The 27569-nt window shown below is 44.2% G+C and overlaps 1 protein-coding gene across 2 annotated transcripts; it reads left to right on the forward strand.

Moving 5' to 3' along the window:
• Nucleotides 1–671: 671 nt before the first annotated feature.
• On the forward strand, nt 672–26420 carry LRRN1 (leucine rich repeat neuronal 1). 2 transcript variants are annotated; one of them, XM_074602753.1, is made up of 3 exons: nt 672–843; nt 3135–3221; nt 17316–26420. In XM_074602753.1, the coding sequence occupies exon 3, from the start codon at nt 17548–17550 to the stop codon at nt 19696–19698; it is 2151 nt and encodes a 716-aa protein (XP_074458854.1). In that variant the 5' UTR covers nt 672–843; nt 3135–3221; nt 17316–17547; the 3' UTR covers nt 19699–26420. The 2 variants fall into 2 exon arrangements, with proteins under 2 accessions (XP_074458854.1, XP_074458853.1); XM_074602752.1 differs by lacking the exon at nt 3135–3221.
• Nucleotides 26421–27569: the final 1149 nt, after the last annotated feature.

Below are 27569 nucleotides of genomic sequence, written 5' to 3' on the forward strand. Positions count from 1 at the left end.
TGGAGCCCCTCTGCTGGGAGGACAGGCTGAGAGAGCTGGGGGGGTTCAGCCTGGAGAAGAGAAGGCTCCGGGGAGACCTTGGAGCCCCTTCCAGTCCCTAAAGGGGCTCCAGGAAAGCTGGGGAGGGGCTCTGGATCAGGGAGGGGAGCCATGGGACGAGGGGGAATGGTTTTAAACTGGAAGAGGGGAGATTTAGATGAGATCTCAGGAAGGAATTTTTTAAAATGAGGGTGGTGAGCCCCTGGCCCAGGTTGCCCAGAGAAGCTGTGGCTGCCCCATCCCCGGAGGGGTTCAAGGCCAGGTTGGACGGGGCTTGGAGCAACCTGGGCTGGTGGGAGGTGTCCCTGCCCAGGGCAGGGGGTGGCACTGGGTGGGCTTTAAGGTCCCTTCCAACCCAAACCATTCTGTGAGTCTATGAACAGCTGATCTTCTGGGAGCTGTTAACTCTGAAACCTAACGATGGATCCATGGGCGAGCAGGAAGCTGCACCGCCCTCCGCGGGGCGTGGTCGGGGGGGGCGTGGCTTGGGAGGGCGTGGCGGGGGCGTCCGCCCCCGCCTCGCCCTCCCAAGCCACGCCCCCCCGACCACGCCCCGCGCAGATGGTGCCTGGGCAGCCAATGGGAGCGCAGCCCGTCAGCTGACCGGCGGCGCCTACCCAGGTGCGCGCCGGCGGGCGGCACAGAGCGGGCGGTGGACGCCGGCACCGCATCCATCTGCCGCCGCTCCCCTTTTTCCCGGAGGAAGGAAAGGGAAGAAGGACTCAATCCCGTTATTCGCTACCGCGGTGGGATCCGCGGATGCGCCGCGAAGGGCAGTCCCCGGGGGAGAGCCGCCGGTAGCCGGTAAGTGCCTCCGTCGAGCTACGCGGGGGAGGGAACCGGGCCCTGCCGGCAAAGTTCCAGCGGGTTTTCCCTGCGGGCGGTGGGTTCGTACCGCCCCGGGAGCGCTCCGGCGATGGGGACGGAGGATGCGGTGTTTTTCCGCGGAGCTGCAGCATCGCTCTCCGGCCGCTCCGCTTTCCCCCTTCCCCCGGGTTTAGTTTTGCTGTGAATCGGTGTTTTTTGCGGACCGCGTGGCTCGGTGTCCCGGGGGAAGGAGGAGGAGGAGGAGGGCGGGCGGGGGGGGGTGGCCGCGTACCTGCGGGGGGAGCGGGGCCGGTGTCGCCTGTGCGACAGGGCTGCCAGCGTCCCCGACCTCCTATTTGCATGCGAATGGGAGCGTATCCCGGCAGATGTCTCGCCTCATCCATTCACCCGCAGGAATGGGGAAAGACAAGGAGGCTCCAGTGTAACAATAGCCCTTCAGAAAGCGGCATAAAGGCGCAGTGTGAGCGGGGCCGCCCGCCCCCGCCGCCCCCGCCACCTTCCTCCCGGGGCCGGGGCGATGCCGCGGCCGAGCGGCCGCTTCGCACCTCCCGGCACTGCGGTTCGGTGGCGTTCGCAGCCCGGCGAGTGGCGGAGAGCGGGGCTGGAGCCGCCTCCGGCCGCGGCTCCGTCTGCACCGGGAGCTGGGTTGTTCGGTTTTTTTATTATTATTTTACTTTTGGAAACCGGTCGCCTCAAAGATGCGCGGAGCGGGACAAAGGGCGAGCGCCCCGGCGGCCCCGCTGGCCCCCCCTCAGTGGGGGCTGCTGGAGGGGCCGGGGGGTCGCCCCCGCCTCGGGAAGCCCCTTTGGAGGAGGCGGGGGAGAGCTCGCATTGTGCTCGGTCTTACCGGGAGGGCCGCAGCAGATGTTGGCCTGCTATTTTCCATCCTTCCCTAAGTTATTTAGTGCCGGCTCGGTGCGTTTTCCCCACCAGGCGATGGAAGGCGAAGTAACAGAATCAAACTCAAAGCAGAAAATAACATTGTCCGAAAGCGGGAGATCGCGCACAGGATGCTGATGGTTTTGTCCTGGAGCTGCGCGATAGTTCCTAAGTCATGAATCTCTTCGATAAAAACAGTTTGTGAACCTTTAAGTCCTGTCCGTACAGACTTAAAGGACCCCTATAAAATGAAGTCGGTATTTCTGAACAAGACTATAAACCTTTTATGGAGAGTAATTTAGATGACACAAGGCGATCTTGCAGATGCTTCAAATGACCAAAGTCACGTAGGGCATCGCTCCCAACTGCTGCCTGAAGGTCCTACCAAAGTACGGCCAAAACTCTTGCGAGTTGGGATTTAGATTCACGTGAAAGACAGGCACACTGAGAGAGAGAAGAAACAAAGCACGAAGCCTGCCAGGTGACACAGTAGCTAAGAGCACCGCATTTGTGATGTCCGATCAGGCTGTGGGCTCTGTCACCCTGTGTACCCCCTCACTGTCCCCCCCCTCCCCCCGGCCACCCTCCCTGTCCCCCTGCGCTGCGGCAGTGTGTCAGAGCACGGCCCTGAAGGGTGAAACCTGCGCTTTGCAAGAGCTGAAGTTTAACTTTTGCATTGACAGTTAAAAGTTACCAGAATAAAATTTTATGTAGTCCCTATAAAACTATATATCCTAGTAGGCATTTTGGACTTTAATAGACTGTGATGACTATAAAGTATTTTCCACTTGTCTAGAACAGACACGAATAATAACACTGATTATTACAGGAAATAGGTTTTTGTATCAAGTTGTATAAATTATAAAAGGATACAAAGTTTTCAATGTTAACTGTGAAAGAATTTTTTGGCTTTTTTTTAATTACCATGAATATATTCATGCTGAGCGCATCCAAACTTATGCTGTAAAAAGAAACTTCTGTTCATTCTGATTTACCAGGGCTCAGGCACGGATCCAGCTGGGAAGCTGGGACGCCCTGGTTTAAAACCAGTCACGCGTGCACGCGATTCCAACCCCGCGGAGTAAACGCGATCATTTAAATAGGCATCGGTTAAAGCTTTCGTCATCGTATCATAAGCAAACACTAAGAACCCCCCGGTATTTGAAGAAATGCTAATTGCCGCCGGGATGCGAGGCGCGGTGGCGGAGGATGCAGCCCGCGCAGAGGTGGAGATGCTGCAGCCTTTTGTTTGACTTCGATACAGTATCGTGGCACTGCAGAAGCCAGGGAAAACTTTTGCTAATCGGCGTGCCGTATTCCTGCTGCATCTGGCCGCTGCCAAGGTGGGCGGCGGTACCAGCTCTTCATTATTTTAATTTTTTTTCTAGGGACACTTAAAGCACCTTGGATGAATCATAACCCCAGTCAAGTATTACTCGTACTGCAGCTTGCATAGCTTAATATTTACTGAAAAGGTAATTTATTTGCATTGTTGAGTCTACGGATATTTTTTGTTGTTTTTAGGGATGATATAAACTCCAAGTTTATTTAAACAATAACTTTTGATTTTTTTCTTTTTAATTTCTTGTATGAATTGTTTTGAAGCTTTTATTTCTGTTAATGATATTAATGAATTTAAAAAAAAAAAGGGGGGGGGTTAGAGGGGGGTTTCACTTTGATAGATGGGTTAGAGCTCTATGCCATGTTATTTCTGCCTCTTTTGGGACTGCTGCTTCCCCAGGCGATCGCCTTGGAGCACGCGTGGTCCCAGGTCAGGCTTTGTGTCAGGCTCAGACTAGCATCAGGCATCAGAAAAAGACAAAACCAAAGATGAAAAGTTAAGTGATGTTTATAGAAGAGCAGGCTGTTAACAGCATTTATTATATTTTTTTTTTCAACCCAAAAAGTAGCATGATGCTGAAAATCTTTACTGAAGAGCCAAACATTTTCAGAAATAAAAATCACTTTCTTCTACTGCGCACTTTTAAACTATGGAGGTGACTGTTCTTTGAAGCCCTGATTAATATAAATGAGCTGTAATTTTCTGACCAAGCCATCCTAGTTCACATATATTATTCCATTGGCAGACATGTGGTCTCCACAGCTGTCCCCTCATTTGTGTATGAAATGGAAACACTGGTGGCATTTGTAGGTTACCATAGTTACACGAACAATACACGTGTGAGGCTTCATCCTGCCAAGCTCCAGATTTTTTCCTGGCAGACATTTTGTAGACACAGAACTGAAGAAAATCTATGTAAAGTTTTTGGAAGCACATAAATCCTTTTCTCCCTCTCTCTGTTTATATAATGCTAATTGATGGGGAACCCGCATCTCAGCCTCACGACAGCTGATTCTTGCGCCTTCTCCCAGTTGGAAATGCCACCCCGGGAGATGTGGGATGCTCCCAGGAATCGTAAATTCCAGGCTCCACTCAAGAGCAGGGAGGTAATTAGCAGGATCAGGCCTTAAATGCTATGGCAAACACAAAACGCGTCTTTCTTAAAAGTAAGTTGCAGCACAGTGAGGTCTACACGAGACAGAACTTTTGAGTTTGAAACCATTTTCTCCCAGTTGTGTTACGCGGTTGGCAATGCCCGGGGGGGGCCTGGGGGGCAGGAGGAGCCAGCCCCCACCAGCCCGCTCTGGCAGCAGCATCTGCAGGAACCCAAGAAAGCACACTGAAAAATACTCCCATACTTGGTTTTGCCTCTACAATTAACATGTGCCCACTATGGGAGGAAGGATGGGCAAGAGTAAAGAAATCAGGGAGTTGGCTTAGAAACGGAGTTTGTTGGTATGTCATAAACTAGTAAATAACGATGTTTCTCTAAGCCTCAGAGTGCTTAAATTCTGCCAAGAGAAATCAAAGGACTACTCTGATAAGCACATCCTCAGTAGACTGTTTCTTGAGTTAGTCAGTTATTTTTTTTCCAGTCTCATTCTTTTCCTGTAGCGGAGTAATTTAAGTCCTCCACTAATGGACTTCATAAGGTCAGGAATGGCACGTGCCCCCACACAGGTTTAAGAGGTACCCAGATTAAAGTCCTTCTAAACCGCATACCCTTATTTGTTGCTGCTCAAAGCCCTGCAACTTCATTCAAATTTTGGGTTGCTATTTAGATGTTATCTTTCTTTTTTTTCTACATATGGCTCTGAAGGACAATACTGGATTGGCCTATTCTGTATTGGCCTAATTCTCCTCCCGTTGAAGACGGCAGAAGTCTTTGGCATCAGTGGGAAGAGAATTAGTCTCTGCTCTTGAATTCTACCGCAAAATGTTTTTATAGCTTCATTTTCTAATTGATAAGATCTTAATTTGGGGATACAAGCCAATATTTTCTTGACTTTCTAGCTGGCTGAACTATCAAAAGGACGGGACCTGGTTTTTACCTGCAGCACAGTTTCTAAAGATCAAGTATTTGAGATGGAATAGATACCTATTCCTTTTTTCTTTTCTTTTTAACTTAAAGAATGGCAGGGCAAAGCCATCGTAAGTAACGGTCTTGAAATATTTAACAGGATGCTGTCTTGAGAATGCGCAGCAGTTATAAAAGCGCTGTAGAGAAACAGCTCTTTCCCTTATTTTATTGGGTACGATGGTCTTGCCACATAACTTTCCCTCTGAAGGTGCCGCCCTTTAGCCCTCTGTGGTGACACGGGACAGTATTTTCCCCCTCCACTTCACAAACCGAAGCAGTCTGTTTAACACTGGAGACAAAGATTACTTATGGGGTTTATTTAGAAATGTTAGGGATTGTCAGCAACTCATTTCCAGGTATTTAATATAACGAACTCTGGTGAATCCAGCAATTTATTCATCTGTCAGCTTTGATTAGAGCAGAGTCCCAACTGCTTCTTGAAGCCAAGCCCCCTGAAGGTATCTGGCTGGGTTTGCCTCTCACCGGTCACTCTGTCCTTAGTGAACGCAGGGACCCTGCGGCTGCTCCCACCATCGGCTCGGGGAGGTCCAGCCCCTCGCCTGCCCCCAGCGACGTCCCATGAAGCTGGGGAGGAGCTGGGGTGGGTAACGCACCGGCGGCTTGTGTGGAGAGGGCTCTTCTTGCATTCGCAGTGAGCCAAACCCCAGGCAGGTGGCAGGGTGGGTGCTGCTCTTCATGCCGTGCTGTTCCAGGAGCAGGACTAGAGCAGGATCTACCCCACCAGCTTGTTCCTCCACTGTGGTGGGTGGGAGCCATCGCTTCCCTGTCCTGCCGGCAGCCTGAGCCCCAGCTGGACAGTGCAGCCCTGTTTCACCCGCGACCACTGGCAGGGAGGTCCCAGCGGGCCCCCAGGCCTGGCCGGGCACATCCCACTTCTGAGACCAGCATCATCAGCTGGGGGTGACTTGCTTCATCACAAAAGGGTTGCTTTTGTGGACGAGCAGGAGGTCTGAAAGTCAAGGGCAGGGCTGAAAATGGCAGAGCTGACACTGGGACAGAGCAGGCTTTTGTGAGGATGTGTCTCGTGTGTCTGTGTGACACTCCTTGTGTGTCTATCGAATATTATCTTCTAGAAATACCAAGTTCTGGTTTCATATACACATATTCAATACCAAAGACATTATAAGGTTAAGGCTAAGACCAAAATCAGATTCCCCTGTGTTCAGTAAATACCTTTCAAACCTGGAGGAACTCCACCACTGACAATGCCGTTAACCCAGATCTCCATCGCTGTAACTGCTGTCTTTGTGCCTTTCACTGGAGTATTTCACCAGAGGTCACTAGTCCTTATTTTATCAGTCGGGTTTTAAAGATAACGTTAATAGTTTGGAGAAGACTAGGGGCTGTTTCAGTTCATGGGAAACATTTCCTGGGTTCCTCCTCTGTACTGGAGGCTGGGGTTGTTCAGCCTGGAGGCTCCAGTGAGACCTTATTGTGGCCTTCCAGTACTTAAAGGGGGCCTACAGGAAAGATGGGGACAGACTTCTTAGCAGGGCCTGTTGCGATAAGACAAGGAGGGATGGCTTTAAACTAAAAGAGGGAAGATTTCGACTAGATATAAAGAAGAAATTTGTTACGCTGAGGGTGGTGAGACCCTGGCCCAGGTTGCCCAGAGAGGCGGTGAATGCCCCATCCCTGGAAACATTCAAGGCCAGGTTGGATGGGGCTTTGAGCAACCTCATCTACTTGAAGATGTCCCTGCTCATGGCAGAGGGTCAGATTAGATGGACTTCAAAGGTCCCTTCCAATCCAAGCCATGTTATGATTCTATATATATATACTCCTCAATGCCTAATCTTATTTGTTATATAACTACTTTTGTATAGTCAATATAACTTGAGTCATCAAGCAAAATGCAATCTTTCGAGTTTGTCTTTATGTAAAAATTGGATTCACACTAAACCCCTTGCTAACTCCCAATTGCAGCAGCACGATGAGCCCCGCACAGGGTCCCTCTGCCTCCAGGAGACGCAACGCCAGCTCAGCTGCCCGGGCACTCCCGGCTCCCGCGGTTGTCCACAGTCCAATGGACTTGGTGCGCTTGGACCAAGCCTGGGTTTGCTGTAACTTTCAGGGGTGGGTCAGCAACATGGTGAAGAATCAGACTAAGGAACGTCTAAGAAAGGCATAAAAGTTATTTGGAGAGACTTATTGAGCTCGTCTAAAATTTGGTACAATAGCATTTAATTTTTTTATAAAATATCAATCAAAGCTTGGATTGTCTTTCTGTAATTTGAAAGTGTTTATCATTGATATAGTGAATCTTGCAATTTCTGTTATTTCATGCATTATATGATTTATTTGATTAATCAAGTCCAAAGATACCTACTAAATGCATACCTTATGCTGCATGTAGTTACTAGGATGCAGATAAGCTACTGATTGGCCTTGCTAAATTTTTAAATTACAAATGATCCATCACTTTAAGATAAATAAATATTGATAGTTACGGAGATAACCATTCATAATAGGCATCGCAGTGACTTGTAAATGCATTGCAAAACCAACTGATTTTACCCATAGAAGAAGAAGCAGTTGAGTGAACCAGTTGCAAAAGGAAAAGTTTTTAAATAGCTGCTTGAAAACGGGTCTTTGAAATGGTTTTATCATAGTATAAGGCACTGAGTAAAACCAGATAAGCGTTCTTTATAAATTCATTGGCAAATACATTTTCCTTTATCTTTCTGCCCCCTTTAAGTGAAATAAGTCTTGTATATACAAATTAAACACTACTGTGCCTGAATGAATGGCCTTAATTAGCTAAAGACTTTATCTATAAAGCATCAATAACTTAAAATTTTGAGAGAAATAACTTCTCCTATCTTTTCTGCAATAGGCAGCAATTTTAGTACCTCTATATTTTGCAAGCACTTATGAAATAAACCCATCTGTGGAAAAACTGCTGACTTTGCCATGACAAGACTGAGAACTAAAGCTGAAGGAACAAGTTATAGGTCTATTCTTAAACACACAAATTCATGAAATATGACTTCTCTCTCTCTCTTCATCTCATGAACTTCTCAAAGCAAGATTGTGAGCTGTTTTCTGTATGAAACAAAGTTTATCTCAAGTATCACCTAAATTTTGAGACTAAGAGAAATAGCTGAACATAGGCTATTAACATTTTCACCATTCTCAGTTGACTCAGCCTTCCTTTCCTGATGACAAGGCAGAGGACCTGCTCTATGTTCCACGCAATACTACTTAAGCAATTTTGGGATGCAATAATGACGGAAAAGATACACTCCATAAAACATGTATTTTCTCAGTACAGTGTAATGGTATGTTGGGTTATCACTTGTGAAGAGAAGAAGGATGTCTTCAGAAAAATGAAAAAACTTCACATAGAAGCCCATTCAAAAGTGCGGAAAGACTTGTGAAAAGAAGGAGGGAAGGGTCATGTAATACAGCTATCTAACTGGAGAGAAAATACCTTTTTTCTTAGATCAGAGTAGAGCCTGACTTCAGAGTAGTACCAAAACCCAAATCTGTGGCCACTTAATGGAATTACTTCTGTCCCATCTCAACTTGGTTGACTTCCAAATCTTGTCTTGGTGCTAACAGCCTTTATATTAGATCTCAGCACCTCCCATGACAAATCCATTTATTTTGTTGTCAGTATGTTCACAGCCTTGAGTGAACAGTAAGGTGTCTCCATACTGGTCAATTAATATATGGTTTTATTAACATTTACAGGTAAATATAGCTCAGAAATGGAAAATTTGATCTTGCAAGCATGTAACTCCTAGGAAAAAAATCAATAAGTCTCTTTTGTTCTAAGGGCTGAAGTCTGTGTACGCACACTACAGGTATAAACTATGTAGATATAGATGTAGGCTAACAGTAAAATACAGTTCAATACTTAATCACTAATAATTGAAAACTAAACACATAGTACAGCCTCAGGAAATGGAATTATCAAAGTAGAGTGTAACAAGGACCAGAAAAAGAACTTCCTTTGTTCTTGCTTAAACAGTTGAAGCTATAGATGGCTGGCTTATTACATATACATACACACACATGCATACATATAATTTTTTAATAAAAAGTCTTATACATTTCCTACAGCCAGTGCTATTATGTGGATTTCACAAATACATACTGACTCATTTCAGGTTTTATTTATTGGCTACCATTTCTAGCACAGGATTTTTTGGCATCCTTTATGGTAGTAACAACTACTGACACGCCGGGGTCTTTCCCAACTGTGGGGGATCCTCAATGACTCAGAAAACTGGAGTTCGAGCTAGAACTGTGTAGGAAGCAAAACAGTCACACTGCCAGAAAGCCAGTCAGCAAAAAGAGAGGAAGAGGATTTTCTGTTGCTTTAGGAAAATCCTGTGGAGTTCTGGCATCCATATTTCTCATGGTTAAATATATTTCTCACATGCTCCTTCCTTCATCATTATTAACACTTCACTTCCACTAGCCGAGCTGCCTCGGCTCTCAGAGTTGTGAAAAACCAAAAACCAAAATCCGTCCCAATCTCTTAATGCCCTTGTTCATTTTTTTAAAGCTATTTCTCTTTTTTAATTTTTATTTGAACTGTACCGATTTTGATAGATAGTAAGAAGCAGAGATATCCGAGTTGTTCCAGTATGAAATCCTCATGAGGCAGGTGCCCCCAAGGTAACGAGATGTTCAGATCCTTCCATGTGCTTCTGAGATCCCAAGTATGCCAAGACTGAATTCCATTTCTGTTCTTTAAATATGACTGGAAGACAAAGCAGTATTTCTCTAGTCTTGGACCTCTTTCATTCTTCAGCCTGCAGATACACTAAATGCAAAAAATAGTTGGAACAGATCTTCCAAAATTAGTGATGCTCCATAAATTTTAGACACTGTACAAGCTAAAACCAATTAGGTTTAAATTCTCCCTTGCATTTAAAATACCCAGAAGGTTGTGAAAGCATTACAGCGTGTACAGGTGGAAATGGAAGAGTTTCACCAGCGGTTTGTCCCCCATCAATGCAGAAGGGAAGCGCTGCACGGAAGGTCTCATGAAACTGGCTTTTAACCCGACAGTGGAAGTTACTTGGTTGACTGTCAGGAAAGCTAATTTAGTCAAATAATTTTATCTGGTAATTGCGTGGAATGAAGATAATAATCACAGACATGATTCTTCTCTATCAAACGAAATAAAAGCTTTTACTACTGCCTTCATATTGAACAGGGGCCCATCCTGCGTAGCAGGGCATGAAAACTGGAGTCGTGGCAACAAAAGAACGGCCTATATTGTCCCAAGATTAATTTATTTCATTAAAACAAACATAGTAAGAAAGTAGATAATAATTTGAGTTTCTAATGTAAGAATGTTACTATTGTACAAACACATCTTGCCTTTCAGGTTTTCAAGGCTTTTAAATGGTTTTATGAGTTTTTTTCTTTAGGAAAGAAAAAACCAAACAGACTATATAATTTGACAACCCGCTGTTTAGAAAGCACTTATTATTCCTGATGTTTCTAATACGACTTGTTAATGGTAATTTGCAAGAGATTTTCAAACAGATGACAGAAGCTGGGTTGCAATTCCATGGCTGATTTCCTGGGCCATCACTGTACCGTAGCTGTGCTCTGCGTGGTATCTACCACCTTGTACTCCACATCAGAGTATGAATGAAAAGAATTTTTCTCTCTCCTGCAAATTTACTCCAATATTTTAATGAAAAACATTGTATCAGATATACAAGCCTAAAGAATAAACCCCAATAAATTACAAATTTTCAAGATTTAATATGCTGTTTCTGCAGTGCAGGCATTATGAATAGGATGCTCTTTGCGTTTCTTCGGTGGAGATAAGACTAGTATTTTTCAAAAGAACACAGATAAAGCGTGCTAAGGTTGTCCTGAAATACAGCAAATTGCCTTCTCGCCAGAGCTTTCCCTAAAATTAAACACTGACTTTATTTTGATGGAATGTGTGTACAGACAAGAAGGAAAAGTAGGCATTGTTTGCAGGGAAAAAAAACCCCAAACCTTAAATATTATAAAACCCCGAGGATGTGTTTTGAAGCTTTCATACCACTATTACACGTCCTGTAGGCCATTGTTTTTGTCTTTGCTTTTAATAACAAGCTCCCACGTTCAGATTTTGGTATGCTCTTTCAGCTGACTCACATCATTTTCAGCTTGACTCTTCTGTATTTTATACAACTCAGGCTTGTAAATAGCTTATTTCCTGATGACACTGGAGACTTTCAAAGCCTCAGTATAAAAGGCTTACCATCAGGCTTGATTCCTCAATATTTTTCTAAATAGACAGGATTGCACTTGTAAATTTGATTCCTGGGAAAGGTGCCCATTCCGTAGGTTAGCTGTAAATACCCTGGTTGTTAAAGTCCAAGTCCAGCCTCTGTCTCTGGGATGTACAAGGTCGTTGATGCTCTTGACTGCAGTGAGCCCCGATTTTAGTAACACAACGTTTCAGGGCAGGTTTTGTGTTATGCTTTCTTTACTTTAGTGCCTCTCTCTCCCCTAAGCACCACCAAAGGTTATTGTCCACCTGCAGTACGGCACCAACAGCTCAGTTCTTCTCTACAGAAAAGGGGTGGCTGCAGCACTGCAAAGGCCCTGCTGAAGCTCAAAGCAAGACATGTCCCTTGTCACCTCCAACATACAATATCCTTTCCTTAAACTTGTCAAACTGTCTTAACCTGACCATAATGAACTCAACCTCAGCTCATTATGGGCCAGTTCATCTCCAACTTCTAGCCTAAGCAGTTCTTCAGGCTACATCTTTGCCAGACCAACCAAGCCAACCTCTTTCAGTGTCCTCTGTCTGAACAGGCTCTTCCTTTCCCTGACTATGGAGTAACTCTCTTGTTTTGATCCCAGTCTGAATTTGGTTTTTCTGCTCACCATGTTCTAGCTGGAGTCTGACCAGTTCCTACGCCTTGTCACTACTGGTCATTGCAGCAGGCCCTGGAACCCTGGGCATGGGTGCTGGGACCCACCTGAATCCAGGAGGCAGCAGCCCAGGACAAGTTTTCCTGAACTGCCTGATGACGGAGAGTGTTTATATGGCAGTAGTTTCCCAAACGATGATGAGGAGGAAACAAGAAAGCTGCACGAGTCATTAGCAGAACATTAGCAGAACAGACAATTTTCCGAAAGACTAGCTCCGTTACTTAGGCTCAATATATGAAAATGTTTCTGTGGAGAGTCAGGAAGGTGCTGGGGATCAGTATGTGCTTCTGGCTCACAGCAAGTGCAAAATAAATTGCTTGTCTTAGCCCAAGGTAATTTTCTTCGTGTATCTGATCCCTCAGACTTTTACCGAGGCACATTTAGTTTATATGGCTGCCAACCAAAACCTGTACTGAGTCTCCTTGCAATAGAAAAGAAATTTTGCAAGAATGAAGCACTTAACTGTGGAGAGAGAAGATTTTCTGTGGTAGTATCAGACATCCAAATATCCATGTGCAAACTATAATGTTTATTTTTTCATCAATTTTTAATAGTGACCATTAATACAGTTGTCACAAAAGCGACAACATTTTGTCTTCCTATTACCAAGGGAAAATGTTTAAAATCTATTTTTTCTAGTTAGCAAGTTAACTATGAACATTTTTTATGAACAGTTCATTTCACAATTGTCCCTTCATAGTCTCCTCTTTACTGCATTATGGACTTAAACGTACTTTTTCTTCGGATCACCTGCACAACCAGACAAACTCAAACAACCATGAGAAGGCTACGGCTGCCAGCACACACCTCCTTCCACCCCACAGATGAGATGAAGGATCTTCTGCTCCATAACCAAATATCCTCCCCCACTATGATTTCTTGGGCCAAATAAATAACCAATATTAAGCAGTTTTCGCAACCTAGCCAGAATGGGAAGCCACAGACAAACCCTCCACACTGAATTTCCAAGATGGAAGAGGCAGGAACGATGCTCACGTTTCTGTCTGCAAGAAACGTGAACACGCCAATAGCCCAGTCTGCTGACAAAAATGTGGTTTCTTAACGCAGTAGGTACTGAGACGTGCTATGGAAAATGCATTTATTTAGCCCCTAGTAAAATAATTCCCTCTATATCTCTCTCATAAAATTAACCATTATTTCTGTTGATATCAAGTTAACAGCTCTTATGACTGTGGTAGCGGTTTAGTACACTAGAAAATAGAAATATAATAAATGAGGGGGAAGGCAGAGAATGCTAAAAGCTATCCTTTACACACTCAGTAGCTCCCAAAAGAAAGGTATTATACCCCCTTACCTTTTAGGGAACGTTTCCCTACCCAGTATTTTTAAAAGAAATTTTTAACACAAAATTAAAAGAAGTGCCAGCAATCACATCATCCATATCAAATACCATTTTCAGGGGAAAAAAAAATATTTTTTTTTGTGATATGACTCTGTCCTAAGGGAGGTTTTGAGGACCGATATTCTTCCTTAATCCAAAAAGCCCAGAGCCACTGCTCTGCCCCTGTTCTACAACTGGTGTTTCTTTAGGAAACGTTCCCTGGCCGCCAGAAGCCAGAACCTTTTGAACCCATCCCCTGACCCGTCTGTGCCTTGGGCTGCACTCAGCTACCGGCAACACAGGAGTAGTTTTGTATGAGAAAAAGAACAAGTTAACACAAAAGGGATCTCGCTGGGTAAAATGCTGCGGTGTCCAGCAGGGAAGGGACACACACTGACCCCTAAATTCTTCTCAATTCCGTCTCACTGACTCCAGTGAGAGCTGGGAACTTTCCCAGGAGCCATCCCTGGTTTATCCATATGGGCTTGGTGAGTATCCATCGGTGGCTATTTGGAACCGCATTCTGTCACAGATTTTAGTTTCAAAACCTGGTTGTCCTCCAACTTATCCACCAAAAAAAAAGAAAGATTTCCTACACACATATCTTGCCTAGTTCTTATTCGGAAAGGTGCTATTATAATTCTAGATAGACTCATGTCAGGTTCTGAAGTCCTAACATTTGAGAAATACAGTCTTCCAGTGAAAAACACTGTGCTATTTTATTCCTTTGGACACTGAGTGTCACAGAGGTGTCTGGGACCAGTCCTGCCAATGCTGCGAAGACTGGAAAGCTGGGACATCCAGGGGGAAAGGGACGGCTGTGGGTGACCGCTCAGAGAGCTGGCACCTTCTTCTTAGGAGCATGAGGGCCGGGACGGTGAAGCATATCATATACAGAGATACAAACTGCAGAGCAAAAGCAGCCATTGGTATTTAGTTATACAAAACCTTGCAGTGCACTTTTTCATTGTTAACGGCTGCCGCTTCAGTTTTTATCAGCGCGACGGATGGGGTTTTATAGCTTAAGCAGCAGCTAAAGCAGAAGTCCATGACTTGGCTTTTCCCTCGTGCTGTGGCCTCTGGGCTGCCGTCCCCATAAGCACGGCACCGGAAGGGGCCGGGGCGTCTGCAGCCTATCCGAATTCACTTTTGATTACACTGGATTTTCATTTATAGCTTCATCCAAGCTGCCCTGGGCTGGGGGAGATTGGAGACAGTAATGTGCAGGTCATTTCTAAAGAACATTTCCCAGTTAAAGAAAATTAAATCCATTTGCAGTAGAAAATAGCTAGAGAAGAGAAAGTGTCACTAGTAACTTGTAAAATCGTATGTCTACAGTGATCATAAACCCAGGACTCTATTCAATAAAACCAGAAATGCCTTCTTACCCAGGATGAACAATAAATGTAACGTGCAAGTAAGAGAATATAAATATTCCACAAAGGAAGGATCAAATTCAATTTTTTTTCAAAATCTAGATGTGCTCCGACATATTTTAAAAGATGCTTTGAAGTCTTTTTCAGGCAGTTTCATTTTTAAAGCCTGACGCGATTCCTGTAGCCACATGAGAGCTAACTCGGTACTAAACCGTCATTAGGGCCCACAGCTTTATAAGGCATGGACTTCTTTCTCTTCCTCTGCTTAGAAAAGAAGTTACAGGCTCCGAAGGCGGGACTGTTTGGAGCAATATTGCCCCTGGTAGTGGCACCTGGCCTGGTGCAGGTTGCTGTCCCCAGACATGGCCACGGAGCCCAGGCTGCCAAGCTGGACCACCACATGTCCCTGCCACGGGGACAGCCCGCCTGGAGCAGCAGCTCTAGGCACCTCCAGTACCTGCCGAACATCGCTACTGGGTGAAATCACTGCCTGCGTTATTAACTGGCAAACACTATAATCTGAAAAATCTGGAATTGAATCAATTAAACTTCAGATGTCGTCAGTATTCCTCGAACTGTCTAGTTTGGGTCAGCCACTGAGAGAAGCAGCCGTTAAAGTCAGCGTAACTCAGTGAATGGTGGCCTCCTCAACACTCTGTGTTAATATATTCCATACTGTTACCGTGCCATTAGGATTATTTTTTTTTAACGCAGTTAGTGTCTTACTCAGTTCTTCCACCAGTTGAAAGTTATTTGAGAAGGGATGTTTGTTCTACATCTGTTTTTTTCCCCTTCAGCACGATCTCCTCAGCTCTCATTCAAGTCTCAGACACCAGAAAGAAAATCTTACTCCCCAGGGTCAAACACCCCTCTCTCCCTTCCTCCAAAACACAACCGCAGAACAAATAACAGCACACCAAAATAAAAATGCTATTTGGTGTGTTCTACTTATCGCAGGATAGCATAATCTGAAATAAAATACTGTAATTTTATTATTTAATATGCTGATCAGATTTTGAAGTAAAACCGTTACATAAATGGCATTCCTGTCACTGTTATCCAGATGACTATTTTAAAACTATTTTTCAAAGCTGTATGTAGTTCTATTTTATATAGTAATACCTTTTGTGGCCTTTCACTAGGTTGAGGCTTCACTCCATTCTAATTGAAAAAGATGCTCTTTCCTGCGTTCTGCTATTACAGGTTATCATTGTAATGTACTCTGTCGCAGGTATAGCACAACTGGATTATTTTGTGGATATACAGAGAAAGACAAAACTTTTGTTTGAGAAACCTCAAGTGCGGTCATCAGAGCATGAGATTTACAGTGTTGCCTCGAATTTCACGAGGTCTGCTCTTTCAGCCCTTATTCAGATTGGCCACGTGCCTTGCTCGCGAACGCTTTGTGTTTCATTCAAAGCTTGCTGAACATGGGCACTAACCTGTTCAACCTTCCCTGGGAATTATCCGCCAATCGCGGTGTGCCCAGCGAGCCAGGAGGAATAGAGCTGGGAATGGGAAATCGCCTCCACAACCACACGCTGGAGAAAATCAGCATCACCGACTCGACGCCCCTCCGTGCTGGAGCGCGCGCAGCCGCTGTATTGAACTGCACGGGCCCCAGATTGCACATTTTTACACAGACACAAACTCTCAAAACTGTACCCGTACTTTTTACAGCAGTCCTAATAGACAGGTTTGCAGATAACAATAAAGTAAGAGTGAGCACAATTTTACTAAGAGCTTAGATTTTCCTTGAATACATGTTTAAAGACCCACGACACAGCAGATTTTCTGAGGTACGCTGGGCACTGTTGGGTTATTTTAAACATACTCTCGCATGAATAACTTCAGGATAAAAAGACAGAAGTTGTGTGGTTTACACAGCAATTTGGAATTTTGGGGAACAGTTCACGTATGACGGACAACGTAGTACAAAGCTAAAAAAAGGACAGAACATTTAATCGAATTTACTGTTATTGTTTGGTGCTTAGCTGGATTAAATCTAAGCTGTTATCTGGAACCGATTTGATTAACTCAGATGAATTTTGGCAAAGTTCGTATGCATTTAGCTTGAAACTTATAAACCAACATCTTCCTGAGCCTTAATTCCACACTCCCGGAACCTGAGCCTCGGGGGCCGCTCTGGCACCCCGGCTCCCAGCCGGATTTCGCTCTGATCAATCTTTAGCATTTCTCAAGCCATTTAAACAAATATTGCAGAGTAAAACTGAAAGATATCCGAAAGTTTTATTTTCAGATGATTGCATACATTGTTATGGTAGCGTGGGAACTATCGGGGAGTTTTCTCATGTAAATCCTAAGTAGAAGAGAGTTCCAAACCCTACATAACTTAACTATACCAGATCAGGGGTTTCGTAAGAGAGATGAATGTTAAAACGATGATTGTTTTCAGATATTTTTCTTCAAAGTATGATGAAAATAAATAATATGTGAACTATATATGAGGTGAGCATAACATATACCCTAATCTATTTTCAGGAACCTCTGCAGACGCTGATCTGCAGAAGATTCTGGAACACAGAGGAGCATCTGAGAGCCTTCAGAGCATTTCTTGTCTTCTCTAAACTCAGAAAATCATCTTTCACCTTCTGGATGTCCAAGCCTTTCACCTTAAACTTTCAACTTTCCATTTTCTGCCTGATAACAAATTACCCTCTCGATCTGCTGTTGTTCTGAGGGGCTAGGGAGCTGAGCTCACTAGCTGCCCAGGATGGCGAAGCTCAGAGTTGTTTTAACTGTTTGCCAGTTGGTGCTAGAATTGCTAATGAATTCATTAACTGAGTCTTCCATACAGAGCAACGAATGTCCGCAGCTTTGTGTATGTGAAATCAGGCCGTGGTTCACACCCCAGTCAACGTACAGGGAAGCCACAACAGTTGACTGCAATGACCTTCGATTAACAAAAATCCCCAGCAATCTTTCCAGTGACACTCAAGTCCTTCTGTTACAAAGCAACAACATTGCAAAGACCACAGATGAACTCCAACAGCTCTTTAATTTAACAGAATTGGATTTTTCACAAAATAACTTCACAAGTATCAAAGATGTGGGGCTCTCGAATCTCACTCAACTTACTACTTTGCACCTGGAGGAAAACCAGATAACGGAGATGACTGACTACTGCTTGCAAGACCTTTGCAACCTTCAGGAGCTATATATAAATCACAACCAGATCAGCAGCATTTCTGCAAATGCATTCTCCGGCCTGAAGAATCTTTTGAGATTACATCTCAACTCCAACAAATTAAAGGTTATTGACAGTCGCTGGTTTGATTCTACTCCTAACTTAGAGATTCTCATGATTGGAGAAAATCCAGTGATTGGAATACTAGATATGAATTTCAAACCGCTCTCAAATTTAAGGAGTCTAGTTTTGGCAGGTATGTATCTCACAGACATTCCTGGCAACGCCTTGGTAGGCCTGGATAGTCTTGAAAGTCTTTCCTTCTATGACAACAAGTTGGTAAAAGTTCCTCAGCTTGCACTTGAGAAAGTTCCAAATTTAAAATTCCTGGATCTCAACAAAAATCCAATTCATAAAATTCAAGAAGGTGATTTTAAAAACATGCTCAGATTGAAAGAGCTTGGAATCAATAATATGGGAGAACTCGTTTCTGTTGATAGGTACGCGCTGGACAACCTACCTGAACTTACAAAGCTTGAAGCCACCAACAATCCAAAGCTGTCTTACATTCATCGTTTGGCATTTCGCAACGTTCCTGCCCTGGAGAGCTTGATGCTGAACAACAATGCCTTGAATGCAGTCTACCAAAAGACTGTGGAATCCCTTCCAAACCTGCGTGAGATCAGTATCCACAGTAACCCGCTCAGGTGCGACTGTGTCATTCACTGGATCAACTCCAACAAAACCAATATCCGTTTCATGGAACCTCTATCCATGTTTTGCGCTATGCCTCCAGAATACAGAGGACAGCAGGTGAAGGAAGTCTTAATACAGGATTCAAACGAACAATGTCTTCCAATGATCTCTCATGAGACCTTTCCAAATCACTTAAACTTGGACGTCGGCATGACGGTGTTTTTAGATTGTCGGGCCATGGCAGAACCTGAGCCAGAAATTTACTGGGTCACTCCTCTGGGCAATAAAGTAACTGTTGAAAGTCTCTCTGATAAATACAAGCTGAGCAGTGAAGGTACCTTGGAAATCTCTAACATCCAGGTTGAAGACTCTGGGAGATACACCTGCGTTGCCCAAAACATAGAAGGGGCTGACACGAGGGTTGCTACTATCCGGGTGAACGGAACGCTTCTGGATGGTACCCAGGTTCTGAAAATCTACGTTAAGCAAGCTGAATCACATTCCATCTTAGTTTCTTGGAAAGTTAATTCCAACGTCATGACTTCCAATTTAAAATGGTCATCGGCCACTATGAAGATTGACAACCCTCACATTACGTACACTGCCAGGGTCCCGGTTGATGTACATGAATATAACCTCACGCATTTACAACCATCTACAGATTACGAAGTGTGTCTAACCGTCTCCAATATCCATCAGCAAACACAGAAGTCCTGCGTTAACGTTACAACAAAAAACGCAGCTTTTGCGCTAGATATTTCAGACCAAGAAACCAGCACTGCCCTCGCAGCAGTGATGGGATCCATGTTTGCCGTCATTAGCCTCGCCTCCATTTCTGTTTATATCGCAAAAAGATTTAAGAGAAAAAACTACCACCACTCATTGAAAAAATATATGCAAAAGACCTCTTCTATCCCACTGAATGAGCTCTACCCTCCACTAATTAATCTCTGGGAAGGTGACAGTGACAAAGACAAGGATGGTTCTGCAGAGACCAAGCCAACCCAAGTCGACACATCCAGAAGCTATTACATGTGGTAACTCAGAGGATATTTTGCTTCTGGTAGTAAGGAGCACAAAGACTTTTTTGCTTTATTCTGCAAAAATGAGAAGTTGAAGACTTTTGTATTTTTGACTTTGCTAGTTTGTGGCAGAGCGGTGAGGACAGGTGGATATTTCAGAATTTTTTAGTATAGCGTATCGCAATTGTTTGACACAAATGGCAGCTTCACCTAGCTTCCAATTCCTTTTTTTTCTTTTTTTTTTTTTCTTCTTCCTTTTTTTTAGTTATTGTGCTAAACTTAATGCTGTTCTAACTACAGTGCTGAATAAGATTAATGAGAGGCTGGGGATCCCCTGGGATTCAAAAGTAGCACAACCCCGTTCCTCCGAAGCCATGAGTAGAGTGCGGTGTCTCGCAGAGCTAACACCCGGGTTTGAACCGGCACGGAACTGGGTTGGTAACGCTGGGCTGAGGACTTGCACGCTGAGAAAAGGAGACCTTGAATGATGTTAGTTGACTGTACCGTAATGTTGTATCAACTGCTTCGAATGTTTTTGACTTTGAACAACGAGTTTTCTTTTTTCCTTTTTTATTTTTGGAGTAGTTGAAAAGGCTTAGGTAAAGCTAACAGGCAATAGGAACACGTACATCCAATTTTTTAATGTAACAGACTAAATGTTAATTGTTCTCTTATTCTTTTTATTATATTTAGTAGACACTTTTGCAGAATACTAGTTTTGTTGTGTTTAAATCACCAACACATGGTGTTTAATGAAAGCAGAGCTATAATAAATTTAGTTTTGTTCTGATTTTTTATTTTAGAAGTCACAATAATGTATTGGGCTTAGGTGTCACTAGTTTGACTGGTGATAATGTTTTGACATAAAATATATCCAAAATGTTATATAAAAATATTGTGGTTTTTTCCTTGATGGAATTACGTTTCAACAAAGTTCCAATTTTTTTGTATGCATTTATTTTAATAGCAGTGTTTTCTCTGCACTACATGCAAAATATTGAGAATAATTTAATCAGAAAAATGTATCGGTATGGCTTTTGGACTGTAAGTCACATGCAGAATCAAAACTGTTTGGCGTAAGATACACAGCAAAAATAACTCACAGAGTGTGTAACAAAACATTTTCCTTTTTGTATACTTTTCTGTTTATATTCTGAGCTAAGATATAAATGAAGCTGACATTTAGCTGTCATTACGATCAGTTAGGACAAAAAAAACAACTCAGTGCTACCAAACTGCAATAAAACAGTTGAATCCTGGCATATACTTTAAAAAAAATAATGAATTGGATTAACTTACCTTCAAAAGCAGAATTCAGATAGCTGAAACTAAGAAGAAAATAGTATGTTTGGGTTCAATACTGAATTGTATTTTTTTACAGGCTTAAAACTAACCAGTACTCTAAGTATTTTACTGAATTAGTATGGTAAAAGCGCAAAACCTCAGAAAGCAGCGGTATTTCTATGTGTGCACTGGGTATAATATAAATGCATCATTTCCAGTTGAACCTACAGAGGCTTTGTACGTTGTCTTTTCTGACTCCGTGGAGTTCTCCGCAGGGACTGCACACGAGGGGGGGGTCTGGTGCAGGACGTGGTGACACTGACACTAGATACCGAATCAGCAAGCACAGAATTTTCTACGCTTTATGACCACTATCAATGTGCAACTTTTTACATGTTTTTAGATACCAAATACGGTTCTTGGTAAGTAAAAGTTAATTGTTAAAATAATGGCTGTGCCTGGGTTTTGGGGTTGTTTGAAGTTTTTTAACTCATTTGCTTCTCAAATATCTCAAAGACACCCCACCCCAAATTTACAGATGGCTTCAAACTTCTTTTTCCCCTTCAGCCAACTGTCTAGAAGTGAAAAAGTTCTCAGCATAAGCTGCTCTGGTGCAAAAAACTTCAGCACGTCTCTTGGACACATGCCTTGGTGATCTTGCGTTTCAACGTAAAGCTGAGTGAAGCTATTAATTATGCATTTAAATCAAGTACTTATGCTGCTTTACACAATCTTTTGTATGTTCATAAGATCTCATACATTTTTAATCATGTGACAATTAGATGTTGGGATGAGGCAAGTGTCTTTTGATCATGGAGAAGTAGCGTGGTGGAAGCATTTATTTGTCACCTTCGCCTGTATTTGTTTTTAATGTTAATGGAAAATTTCCTCTTCCTTCTTCTCCAGGAAAGCTTCAGAGCAATAATTATCATCTTGTCTATTAGTTATTCTAACCTTAAAACTGCCTCTATTATTATAGCAGACATGATAAATTAAAACTGAGATCTCTTCTGCAGCGAAGATTCACTCTGCTTTTCCCAGACAAAAGGACACAGTGCGGATGAGGCTGACAGCAAAATTACGACTTCCAACTTGCATGACATCACGAAATTGTCTTTAGAAAATAATTAATTGAACAGGTGTCAGATGGTGCAGAGCAAGCGCCTTTCTCCATCACCTTCTCAGCTTCCAGCAGCACGTGGACATAAACGGTAACAAAGATCACGCAAAAATCGGCGATCCTGCTCTTCCTCCTGCCTGTCCCCACCTCCCATCCTGGATTACACCCACCGTTGAGGTCTCCTTGTCTTCTGAACGTGCTCATATCCACCGGTCCCTGCTGGTGGAGACAGACCGCACTGAGAACTGTGTGTGTGTGGCGGGATTTGTTTCCACCTGGCTCTCCCTTCTGCAGCTTGGGCAGTCTCAGACATGGAATGACTGGCAAAAGGGAAGGTGGCAGGGACACGTGGCCACGGAGCAGGACGAAGCAGCACTCAGCAGTTTGATCAGCAATCGCCAACAGCAGCTGGGAAGTAAAGCAATGCTTAACGTGGTCCTTTCCACCAGGGAAATAACAGGCCTTTTGTTCCCTGCAGACCTATCTGGCAGTTTTATACCATTTGTTATCTTTTTAGAGCAATGCTGTTGAAGAACAGCAGGAGAAAATGGCCTCGTGACAGCCATACACTTCTCCGGGATGTGCTGATCCGCAATATTTCAGGGCAGCTGATGGTGCTGGGACTCTGGGAGGGAGATGCAGGTTCCCTGAGAGCAGCTCAGCAGCAAGAAGCACCTAGTTAACGCACACACAGCCACCAGCGCCAACTGTTCCCAGCCTTGTGATTTGACCCCTTAGAATTCTCTACAGATCCCCCGGAAATTTAAAATTTTGCTAATAAGAGAAAAGAATTGGGTAAGAGATTAATCCCATGTGGCATATAATCTTAGTAAATAACCTTCAACCTTGTGCCAGCAATTTTGTGCTTGCAGTTTGTTGTGAGCAAAAATAAAAATCTCTGCCTAATTGCCTTCAAAACGTATCTGCATCTACTGTTCACTGAAGACAAAAACACACCCCCAGTTTGCTCAGAATCCGAGACTGAGACTGGCCACTTTAAAAACAGTATGGGAAAAACACTGTTACCTTTCATTTGGCTAACGGTTTCGAAATGCTGCGTAAGAGTCGGTATTTCATACCCAACTAAACTTCTGCAGTGTTACTTCCACTTGGTTGCCCAATAATAAAATATTTCAGGCCCCCGAAGAGTAAATAGCTCACTCAAGTGTATACAGTATTCCAGCTAAATCCACTTTTCATTTCCTCACCTAAATCATAATATCCTATTGGATTGAGAGAGGATATTTTCACCCATGAGTCGAGACTCACACTGGGCACAGTCTTGGAATAAAGTGCAGAAATACACCGATAATTTCATAGAGCTACGATGTGCCCCCCAGCCTTGCCTCGTGAATATGTACTTTAGTTACTAAAAGAAGGTTACAAAGAGAAAAGGCCAACAGTTTGGACCGCTGGTTTCATAAACGGGTTAAAACTGGAAATAGGTCATCCAGCGAGAAGTGCATAAACTTGCCCTAATGCCACCGACAAGCTGGGACGTACATGGTAAAAGGAGCATCTTTCTGAGTTCAAAATAGGCATGTCCTTTTGCTTTGTGCTAGCAAGCTTGAAAACAAGGCTGAGGACAACCCATTGCAAGGGAATTCCTGAAATTAAGCGGGATAAGCAGCTGGGGGCTACTTCTGCAGCATCTCCACCGCAGCCGATGCGCCCTGTGTGGGAAGAGGACAATTCACCGGGAGCATCTCTTCCTAATCATTGTGCCATCCTGCGAAGCATCGCGATGGACGGGTGCCAACGGGCGAGTCGTGGTGGAAAAGCACATGGGTGTATGGGACCGGTGCCGGAGGAGCTGTTTCCCACTCCATCCACCACACTGGGAGTAGCCGGCTGTTGCACAGTGATCCTGCTCCACGACCCACCACCGAAATGAACGCCATGAATTTCTGTTGCCACTGGAATTTGCCTTCTCACGCTCACTGCGCCGACAGCACGACCGCCGCAGCCCCAGCGCCCACAGCCATGGAAACCCCGAGCCCGAAGGGCATGGTGACCGTGCTACCGTGGAACTTCTTTCCTCAGGAAAACCCAGAGTGCCTGAGCTGGAGACAGCAAACGCTGTTACACACACTCCTTAAAATACCAGCACTGTAACCCTGAAAAAAAAATACTACCGCTACCAAAACCCCTAGGTAACGTTTTTTTGCAGTGTTGCACAGAAGTGAATGTTTTGTGTTTCCCCTGAACTGTCAATCTTTTAATCTTCTCCTTTTCTGCGCTTTCCAATTATTGCAGCTTTTTTACATTTGAGGACTGTTACCCACCCACTCCGGTAGGTTTGCTCTGCAGTTGGCCTTTCCCTGGGCTCATCCTGCCCCGCGCCCTGCTGCCTTCCAAGGGCAAATCCTGTACAGCCTCGGTCACCACGAGATCTCCAGAGATTACCCTAAAGCACTTTTAATTTGGATTTGACTTTGCAGCTACCTGCTTTCACCGCCAACCTTTTTACCCTTCACCTAATTCTTAGCCTGTTTTTCTTTCAGCCGCTTCTGTTTGGAGCCCTCAATTGCTGTTGCCGGTCACTCAGAGTCAGATGACGGATGCGATGGCATCCCCCGTTATCCATGAGCATTATGACCCTCTGTTACGTTTTCTGCTGGTATGAAAGCAACAAAAGACTCATTTTTCTTCCTAGTACGGTAAAGGACATTTACCATAAAATTTGTACTATTGTATACTTATGTCAAGTAGACCAAAGGAATGCTGAATCCTAATAAAAGAGTCGGAACAACAGTTTTTGAAATACATGAAAATAAATACTTTGGAAAAGCTGGAACTTATCATTAAGTAAAACTTTAAAAAGCAATTAAATGACTTCAGAGCTTACATCTCCTTAACTTCAGTGGTATGTTAGGCGCAAAATCAGGTAAATGAGATTTTTCTCGAGTGCATCTGGAAGTATTAACTTTCCTTAAATTCTGAGCAGCTGTGAAACATTTGCTGTGGATTTTATAACATGGATTTTTTTCAAAAATCACTTGAAACCATAATTTTGATTTCAGTTATGGAGGCAGGGTGGATGGGATTTAAATCCTGTCATCCTCAGTGGAGTTACTGATTTGCAGTGATCTAAATAAGGTCTACATCTTTAAAAACTGCAGTTCCAGGTTTCTGCTCACAATTGGAGTAAAAGTTCTTGGCAGATTTTTTTAAACGGCAGCTTTTCCTACTGCAGCTTATTCTGCTGGACTAGATTCCAAGCACGAATTAACGTATCAGAAAAGATCAGGGTGGGGAGGGAAGAAAGAAGAGAGATCACTGGAGTACTGACTACTTTCGGGTTTGAACGAGATCATTTAATGTGAACAACCCCAAAGACTCCGCAGTGTGTTTAGGGACTACGTGTAACCTAATAATGCAGGTCATTTACAAATCCACTGCTCTAAAACATGAGCAAGAGGAAGAGTTCATACCTCATTTTTTTGGTTTCAGGCATGAAATTACCCTTTTATCCTTCACGTTCCATATGAAGAGTTCTGTATAATAATAATAATAAAAAAAGGCTTCTACACCCTATACGCAATTACATGTTTGTCTATCCCTGCAAACCAAAGCACCCGCAGAGAATACAGAGGATGTGCGCCAGCTGCTGCAGCCTGGGATGAACGCTCGCAGCGGGACCGGGAAGAAACAACCCCAATCCATGCGTTTGAGGTTTAAATGGCGACACGTCATTCCCATGCCATGCCAGGCACCTCTGGAAGTCACAGTAACCAGCAACAAATTAGGGATGGATGCTACCCTTCTGATAGAAAATAAAACACATTGTCACCTATTTCTGTCAAAAGGCACAGCAGTTTTTGTTGGGGTGGCTCTTAGAGATCCATGCTGTGCCCAGATGCCAAATACTCTGGTAACAGGTATGGATCACAGTGGCTGAAAATGAAGCAGTGCCTCGACTCTGAGCGTTCCCACGGGAGGGAAGAGACCTTGCTCCTAACAGAGCAACACGAACATCCTCAGCCTTCGCCTCTGTTGTTGTACCACCAAAACAGAAGAATTACCCAATTTCCTCTGAATTGGATCAGGAGCTCACTAATACAGCCAGACAGTCCCCCGGGAATGGGGCTGGACGCAGCCACACTGCTAGCAGCGTCTCTCTCCACACGATGTCGAGTGGTCGGGGGGGCTCTGGTCACGTATGTCCTTGGTGTGGCATCCCCTTGGCCTTCAATAAACCTGCATGTACCTGCTGCCTCCACGCACCGGCACAGTCCTCAGCTGACGTTTTCCAGAGGACAAGCACTCCCTCCCCGCGCTGGGGAGCTCCAGGTAACTTCAGGAGTCAACTGCTCAGTATTTGGTTCTTTCCTTGCTGCTCGGCTGAGCTCTCCGGTGCCTCATTTGCAGCAAACCATCCCTCGGGGGGCTGGTGCTCTTCAGTATACACTATTAAAACACTCGGCAAACATGCAACTGAATCCAGCTTCAAAATATTACTGCAGGAAAAGGAGAACTATATAAGCAGATTAAGGCCAAGAGGTTTGGGTGCCTAATTTAATTTCTCTGGACCCTGAGCTTCCCAGAGTATTTTATGTTCAAACGCAGCTGCCCTGAAACCTCTACGTAGCCAACGAAGAGGATGTAATTCATATTGTTCAGAAATAAAGACCTAGTTTATCTGACTTGCCTCACATCCCGGAGGAGCTCTTGTCGGTGGGAGGCCAGGATCCATGTCTGGAGAGTGGCATTCACCCGCCTGAAACCTGAAAACATCCTTGTCCCATGCATTCCAGCCCTGCGCTCCCTGGGCACCTTTCAGCTTTGAGACATGAAGCAGAGGGCCAGCAGACACGAGAGCAGACCCTTTTCCATGCAGACTCGATTTATACCTCAGGCAGGTCTACTGGGAACAAACCCATCTGGAAAAGCTGCGATGCCATGCTGTAATGGGATGATGACATACGACACTCATGCATTAGCGAACGGTAGAGAAACGATGCTTACACAGCCTGCCACTAGCGTTTGCTTCCAGTGCGACTTTGATAATTTCATAATTATCCTTTTTGGTTTGATTTTTTGTTTAATATACACAGACAAGTGCTGAAGAGAGATGAGGCGCTGGTCAGCAGATTTCACAGACAAAAATCGCAGAAAACCAGCAACATGCAGGACTTGACAAGTATGCTTTAGGGACCACTCTTACACACTCTCCCACCCTGGCCACAGTCCACTCCTGTCCTTTCTATGCCTCTCCCCTTCTTCTCTCCAAGTCACAGTCCACCAGCAGCCAGGCCCAGTCCCCTTACCCAGCCCATTGCTTTCCGTCCAAGTCTTCTCAGACCACCGTCCACCATCTCCCCTTCTCTGTCCTCCCTCCTGCATGCCAGGCACTCTCTCCTGATGATGATCCACAGCAACAGAAATATTTCTCGTGTTTAAAGGAGGGTGGGATGGGAATACATCACCCTGTCATGAGGTAGCCAGAAGGATGTAGCTCCTGCACCACAAGTGATAAGCTAGTG

This window comes from Larus michahellis, chromosome 10, assembly GCF_964199755.1.
Source record: "Larus michahellis chromosome 10, bLarMic1.1, whole genome shotgun sequence".
Taxonomy (NCBI): Eukaryota; Metazoa; Chordata; class Aves; order Charadriiformes; family Laridae; genus Larus; species Larus michahellis.